Here is a 7,824-nt window from a genome sequence, read left to right on the forward strand (position 1 = left end):
GTGGCTTCCAGCCAAACCTTATCTCCTTTCTTGAACGTCAGAGATCCTCCTTTGATCCTGGCAGATACACGGACTTTTGCCTTGATGATTCCTTCTGTGGCCTCCTTGCGGATCATGCTGAGAAGTTTGAGTCTTGCATTCACATCAGGAATCTCCTCCTGAGGAAACAGTTCTGGCATTCCTCGGGGTTCGTAGCCATACCATATTTCGAACGGTGACTTTTTCGTCACTGAATGAGTATGGAGATTGTGCGCAAACTCTGCTTCTGATAGGAATTGATTTCATCGATGTGGTTGCTTGGCACAATACATTCGAAGATAGGTTTCCAATTCTTGATTCATTCGTTCTGTTTCACCATCCATCTGCAGATGATAGGCTGTGCTCATGGCCAACTTAATCTTGAGGGCTGTGCACAGCGCTTGGAATACTTTGGATGCAAATTGTGTTCCACGATCAGAGATGATCTTGTCGGGTAGCCCGAAGTGTTTCCAAACTTGTCGTCTGAATAGCTCAGCGGTTTCTGAAACAGTGATCGTTTTCTTGCAGGGACATAGAATTACCCCCTTACTAAGCCCATGGTCTACCACGACCATTATTGAATCGAAGCCTTCGCTTTTTGGTAGATCTGTAATAAAATCCACGCTAACTTGCTTGAAGGGTAGCGCATTGGGCGAAGGGCCGATGGGCTGTAGCGGAACTTTGACCTTATTTCGAACAGCTTTGGATTGCTGACATGTGGCGCATCCATTGACGTAGCTTTGGATGAAATGATACATTCCAGGCCACCAGAAGTCCTTGCACACTAGTTGATGCGTAACCCAGATTCCTGGATGACCATGTGGAGTGGCCTCATGGTATCATCGAACAATTTCCTTCTTCAGGGCCATATTGTTTGGGACATATACGCGTCCATGGATGGTGATTAAACCATTGTCAGCGTCCTTGATGTCATCCTTTGTCATTCCTCGTGGGACTGGAAGTTCTTCCATTAGGCTGTCCTTGTACACAAGTACCGATGGGTCTTTTGTTAGTGCTTGTCGGATTTGTTCCGCCATATCTGTATCGATAGCACCAATAAAGAGATCGTCGGGTAGCAGGATTGCAGTTGACTTGTTATTCTGGTGATTGTCTAATTCGGACAATCGTGAAAGCGCGTCCGCTTGCACCATTTGTCGCCCTGGCATATGGACAATCTTGTAATTGAACATAGACAAGAAGAGTTGCCACCTTTGCTGTCTTGAGTTCAAATCCTGCAGTTGCCTGAAGTACGTCAGATTCTTGTGATCCGTGCATATGAGGAATGGCTCCTTGGTTCCGTCGAGATAGTGTCTCCATTCCTTGAGTGCGTGGATGATTCCTAGCAGCTCCTTATCATAAATTTGATAATTTCATTCCAGATCGGAGAGCGACTTGGAATAATATGCGCAGGCATGGAGGTCGCCATTATCGTCCTTCTGCATGAGGACTGCTCCTGTAGCGAAGTCCGATGCATCGGTTTCGATGACAAAAGGCTTGTCTTTGTCTGGCATAACCAGTATTGGTGCCTTGCCAAACTCGTTTTTGAGATAGTCGAAAGCAGCTTGTTCTTTACTTGTCCAATGGAACATATTCTCGCCCTTGGTCTTAGTAAGATCAATTAAGGGTCTTGCAATTTCAGAATAGTTCCGGATGAACTTTCGATAGAAGTTGGCGAATCCTAGAAATGCTCGCACTCCTTTTACGCCAGTTGGGGCTTCCCATTTGATGATCCCATTGACTTTTGCTGGATCCATCTGAAGTCTTCCTGGGAGGAGAACCAGTCCTAGGAAGTCAGTGCGTGTAGTCTTGAACACGCATTTCTCCAGCTTGAGATAGAGGTCATTGTTGACCATCTTCTTAATGACTCATTCAAGCTTCTTTTCCAACTCCTTTTCGCTTTCGGCAGGGATGAGGACGTCATCCAGATAGCATAGTAACCATCCTTCGGCAATTTCTTCTGTGAATATTTCGTTCATCATTCGCTGAAAAGTCGTCGGTGCATTGCACATTCCGAAGAACATAACTGTGGGTTCGAACAATCCACGCTTGGTGATGAAGGCAGCCTTCCATTCGTCTCCTTGACGAATTCAGACATTGGTGTATGCTCCACGAATGTCAAGCTTCGCGAAATACTTGGCATGGCGGAGTCGATCCATTAGGTCCGATATAAGTGGGAGTGGATAGGTGTCCTTAATCGTTCCTTCATTCGCATAGCGGTAGTCCTGGCATGGACGTAGCCCACCATCTTTCTTTCCTACAAAGAAGAAAGGTGATGCCATTGCAGATTGCGAAGGACGAATATATCCTTTTGCAAGGTTTTCGTCGATAAAGGCATTCATAGCTTCTTCTTCCGGCTTTGATAGATTATAGACCTTTCCTCATTTAGGAACAAAGTCCGGTTTGAAGTCTATGTTGTGATCGTAAGATCTATGCAGTGGTAACCGTTCCGATGCTTTTTCTTCGAAAATCCACTTGTACTTGAGGAGATACGATGGTATCGTTACTTTCTTTTTTGAGTTCTTCTTCTCTTCAAGTGCTTTCTTTTGTGCAAGTTCCTGCGCCTTGTTTGATGCCTTCCAGAAGGTGTCACCGTCTTTCCGTGTCTGGTGAGGATCCTTTTTGGAAGTTATCATTGGACATTGATTCGCTTCATGTCCTGACTTCCTGCACTGGTAACATAGTCGTTTCTTGACTGATGTTTGATTTGTTCATCACAGTGCAAGATACTGCATCTTTCTTTCTACAGCTGAGCGACGTTCTTTTATTTTGAACATAACTTCTTGGAGTATGCCAGTATCAGGTTGATAGGCGAAAATAGCTTCTTTTTCTCCTATTTTATGATCCTCCAAGTACGGTGCTCCTTTTATGTATGCAAGCAAGAGGTCCGAGTCAACAGTTCCTGCTTCATCTGGTGTGGGATCGACATCAGACCAGTTGATCCTTCTCAAGGTTCGCTTGGCTTTGGCTTTCTCCTTTTTGGTGATTGGAAGACGGACAGCGTTTTTATTTAGGCCATGGTTCCTCGTCCGGTACGTCTTCTACATATTGACGGACCTTGACTTCACCCGTTTGCCAATTGATAATCGGGCTATGATCATGTAGCCATGTATTGCCAATGATCACGTCTTCTTTTCCTAAGTCGATGACAAGGAAGTCATCATTCCATTCGTACATTCCTGCATGAACAGTTCCTTTGAATTGTTGGTTTGTAGAGTTGATGGGACTTCCATCGACACTGCGAATCTTGACTTCCTTCTGCGATTTGAGAAGATGAAGTCCTGCTTTCATCGCAAATGATTCATTGATGAACATTCCTTTTGCTCCAGAATCAACTAAGGCTCTTGCTGGAATACTTCGGATTTTTGTGCCATCGTAATCTTGGAAGACGATATTGAGGTATATTTCGCTTCCTCGTTTGATATCACCTCGTATGATTACTTCCTCGGGGACCGTTTCTTTATCTGGGTGCCATGAGATCCCAACATGCACCCAATTCCAAAACCCTCTGGATCGTCTTTTTCCATGGGTGGTGGATATCGGCGTGCATATTCATATCTGTCTGAATTGTTTCTGAATTCCAGAAGATCGTTGAGATGGGGCATCGTCATGTTGCGTTTCTTAATTCGGTCTCCTCGCATTTTGAGTGCATCTTCCCGTCGTATTCTGGCAAGTTCTTCTTTGGGGATGAATCTTCGAACCACATATGACTCTTCTTCTGAGTCACTGGACTCATCCTTGGTTCACCTGATTTTGCGAACTGTTTTGGTTTTAACAGGGCAAGTTCTTCGTACCCTGTGAACAACCATTTCTTGTTCAGATACTTCTTCAGATTCTGATGATTCAGATTCTGATTCTTCCGATGATGAGGATTCTGATTCTTCCTGTTCCGACTCCTCCGAGTTATCCTCAGAGTCGCTTTCTTCGACCCTTTTTACTCATCGTCGTTACCTCTCCGTTCCCTTGGAGTAAGATTTAGTCGACTTGGAAGTCTTTCTTCATCTGCCAGATCCGGAGTATTTCTTCGTCCTGGAATTGGACGTCTTGGTTTTGGCATATGAAGCTGTCTTTCCTGAGCGATCTGGTGCCGGATCATATTCTGGACTTGTGCATTGTGCAGCGACGTGTCCTGACTTTCCACAGTTGTAGCAGAGTCCACCCACAGAACGTTTCTGATGGGTTTCTGGGGAGATCCGGTCAACGTCCATGGCGTCAGGGTCCTTCTCCGTCCTTCTTCCACTTCCTGAAGAGCCTGAGATGAACTTGAAGATATTTGTCTTTCCGCTATGAATGTCCTAAAGGTCCGTGACCTTTCTTGCGGCCTTGCATGCTGCTGCATAGGTCGTTGGTGGACTTTCAGTGATGAAGACTTTTTCTGCAAGTTTCTCATTAAGGCCTCGTTTGAAGTGGATGAGCTTGGCGTATTCGTCGTCGATTTCAGCATATCGGTAGAGGATATCGAGATTTCTAATATACTCGTCAACGGTTTTCTTGTCCTGCTTGTACTTTCCTTCGAGAAGTACTTGCCAAGCTTGGTCCTTGGTTGCGACACCTCCATAATTTTCGGTAAGCGTCATCTTGAAATCTTGGCACGTCCCAAGGTTGCTGTGTTTTGCCATTTGGTTGGCTTCCCATGACTCGGCCCACTTTCCTGCTGTGGATGAGGAGTTAATTTGAGAGAGGATGAAGGCAATTTTGCTGAAGTCATCATTGTAGACTCCCGCGTTTGTCTGTAGGTATCGTTCCACATTTCGGAGGAACGATGCATATTCTCGTTTGTCTCCCCTAAACTCCTTAATTTTTCCCATCTTCTTTTCCCGTGCCACTGGCTGCTTGGGGATTGCTCCCTGGTATTGTGCATAGAGTCCCAATGCTTGTTGGTACTTATTCCAGATGGCGTCGGTGCAAGTTCCAGGATGGACTGGTGGTCCGAGAGCCGGGTTGTATCGTGCATGTGTGGCCATACTTCCTGAGAACTGGAAGCTACTGGTCAGTCTTGATCCAGTTGAAACTGAACGTGTGATTCCAGGCGCATTGGGTAGGTGGGGTGGCTGGTCCCTTCTAAGATGTGTGATTCCTGGATAATCTGGTCGAGTAGTACTGTCCGAGATAGATCTCTCGAGCGGAACTGCTCTTGTTCCGAGAGGATTAACTGGCTGTAATCCACCGGTTTCCTGTGAACGCCCTTCCTGTCATTCAACTTGGATTGCTTCTCCTCGTGGAAGTTCTGTTGCTTCATCAAAGGCTCGTAAAGATTCTTCATTGAAGTTTTCCCTTCCGCGAAGAACTTGTCTTATTTCTTCGATCTCACCCTCGAGCTGCTCTAGCCTCAGGTGATCTGTTGGTTCGTAGGCTCGTCCTAGCCTAAATTGAAGTCGAAGTTGAACCGCTTCTGTCGACTTTTTGTCGTAGAGGTCTGTTAACTCCTCTGTGGTGGCGTCACTGAGCGTAAATGGTGGTACTTCTTCGTCAGAAGTCACCGGTCGTGTTTCTGGTGTATCTTCCTCAGATACTTGATCGTGTTCCCGTGGAGCACTCGTTTTGAATCTTGTCTTGTCCTAAGATTTCTTAATTGCCTTCCCTGGGAAGGGCTTTAGCACGTCTTCAATGTGTGCCTCAGATGAGGGCTTCTCTTCTGGATTACCACACGAGTAATTGCTAGTGCTTGAGTTCGTTCCTGTAACAAAAACTCCGCACTCCTGCCTTTTGATCTTTGGTGGCCCTTAACCAATCTTGTACACCTTTTTGATTTGCCTGGTAGCGTCAACCAGTCAGAGTCCTAGTCTTCTTTTCTAGACCTCGGATATCCTGTGCTCGCTTTTTAAAGTGCCCAGCTAGTCACTTTGAACTCCTGCTTACTCCCGTTTGAGCGCTTGGTCATTCTGGCTTTTGATTTCCTCTGCTTGATGTCCTATAACCAATCGTCCTTCCTATCCGTGTTTTCTCGATTGAAAACCGGCCTCGGCAAGGTCTGGGTGCCTGCTTTCGGTAGCCCTTAACCAGTGTCTTCTGTATACCCAGCACCTCCGGTGAGGATGGGGCTCAAGTCGACACTGCCTTCAGCAGGTACCTTGCCGCAACAAGTACCCAGGTTCCATTTCTCCGAGAATCTCCTGTCTGGCGAAGTACCATAGCGACGGCTACTTCAGAGTGGTTCTCCCTGTTTTTCCCTCTATGGATGAAGTACCATAGTGACGGATACTTCAGAGTGGTTCTCCCTGTTTTTCCAAGTGGTGCAGAGGCCGCAACATGCACCGAGTTCCCTAGAATTGGATACCCCTGTTTGAGGACTTGATGGAATTGTTTTTCTGTAGCGTCCAAGTAGACCCCACTTCTTGTAAGTGGTTCTAAACCTAAGCAGGTTGACCTATAGAAAAACCTCTTCCAAATGTTATGAAGTGTTCCCTGCTAGAACGTTCAGAACCACGTGTGCTTTCTCACACGTACTAGTCCACAATGTGGACAGAGACTTAGATACCAAATATACCTAACATCTCCAATAGTCAGACAGACTATTAGCAGGGCTTATAGTGTGGTCAAGCCTAGTAGACGATGTAGCAGTGAGGTCCTCACTCTACCCTTGCTAGGCCTTGGCCGCTACAGCTACTGCACATTCACCCGCAGGTTACTAGGTTCGCTGTTCTGACTCTAGCGAGCGTATGAGCTTACTACCTCTTGAGAGCGAGTACGATTGCACGAGGGTTCTAGAACTGAGAACATTCAGAGTCACAGGTGGAAGAGGTTATCTTCCAGCTGCTGCTCCGCCCCTTTATATAGTCGCAGACCTACATATAGTCTGGGGTACTAGTACAAGGGGTCTCCTACAGCTATTCATAGAGTAAATGAAATAGACCGAGACAAATACTAACTGCTGCGAGCCAAGTAATTGGCGAGCTAATGTTAGTACAGGTGAAATAGAAACCTGAAACACGAAGGTCTTGTTTGCATGGCCTGAGTGAGTAAATCATAAAAACAAAAACTGCTAACCCTAGAATATGTCCACAAGACCTATGAACCATAAATAGTAAGTGTCACGTGCAACGTAAACTGTCACGTGACCATGAAGCGCTGAAACTGTAACACCATGAAAGAGAGCGCACTGCATTGTCGATTGCATTTGGTGATATCGAGATACCCATGTGTGCCAGTGCCTTGATGACCTTGCGTGGTGTGTTGCAAGCATGGAAGAAAATGCCATTGACCACAGCCAATGCATTACAATGTTGACTGAGTGAATGCATCATAATTGACAAGATGATGACTGTTTTCTGTAAATAGTCTTAGTTTTACAGTAAGGTTATAACATTAGCATAAACCTACGATTCGCCCCAGTGCATTTCGTCTTTGTAGAAGTATTGCTTGCTGGTGTTTTGTATGGCTAGCTTCATCATCCTGCTGATCAAACTCCACGTCTTCACCAAGTGCCATCCAGTACTCCAGTTCCTCAGAATCCAACACTTCTTGACCATCATCTGTAGAGCCATGGGATGAGTTCTCTTTTGAGAGTAGACATCCAATGAGATCCCATAGCTCTGGGGCCAACTCCTCCATTGCGACAGCCATGTCCTCAACATGAAAGCTCTGGATCTGCTCAGCGCTGCTTCGAAAGGCATTGAGATGCCAGCCATTGCTTGTGTGTACAAGGCGCTCAACAGACTTCAAGTAGTACCCCTTCATGGCATCATGTGCCCATGTTTGTGTTATTTGAGATGTTCGTCTGTTCTGCAAAAAGAGCGGCAAGGTGTTACGGTTTTAGCGCTTCATGGTCACGTGACAGTTTACGTTGCATGTGACACTTACTATTTATGG

General features: G+C 45.9%; 1 protein-coding gene across 1 annotated transcript; it reads right to left on the reverse strand.

Moving 5' to 3' along the window:
• Positions 1–7,046: 7,046 nt before the first annotated feature.
• LAESUDRAFT_666920 (uncharacterized protein) lies at positions 7,047–7,692 on the reverse strand (the record flags this gene model as incomplete). The annotated part of the gene is made up of 2 exons (XM_040905278.1): positions 7,047–7,283; positions 7,336–7,692. The coding sequence occupies 2 exons, from the start codon at positions 7,690–7,692 to the stop codon at positions 7,047–7,049; spliced, it is 594 nt and encodes a 197-aa protein (XP_040757808.1).
• Between the last annotated feature and the right edge of the window lie 132 nt (positions 7,693–7,824).

Source organism: Laetiporus sulphureus, assembly GCF_001632365.1.
Source record: "Laetiporus sulphureus 93-53 unplaced genomic scaffold LAESUscaffold_94, whole genome shotgun sequence".
NCBI lineage: Eukaryota > Fungi > Basidiomycota > Agaricomycetes > Polyporales > Laetiporaceae > Laetiporus > Laetiporus sulphureus.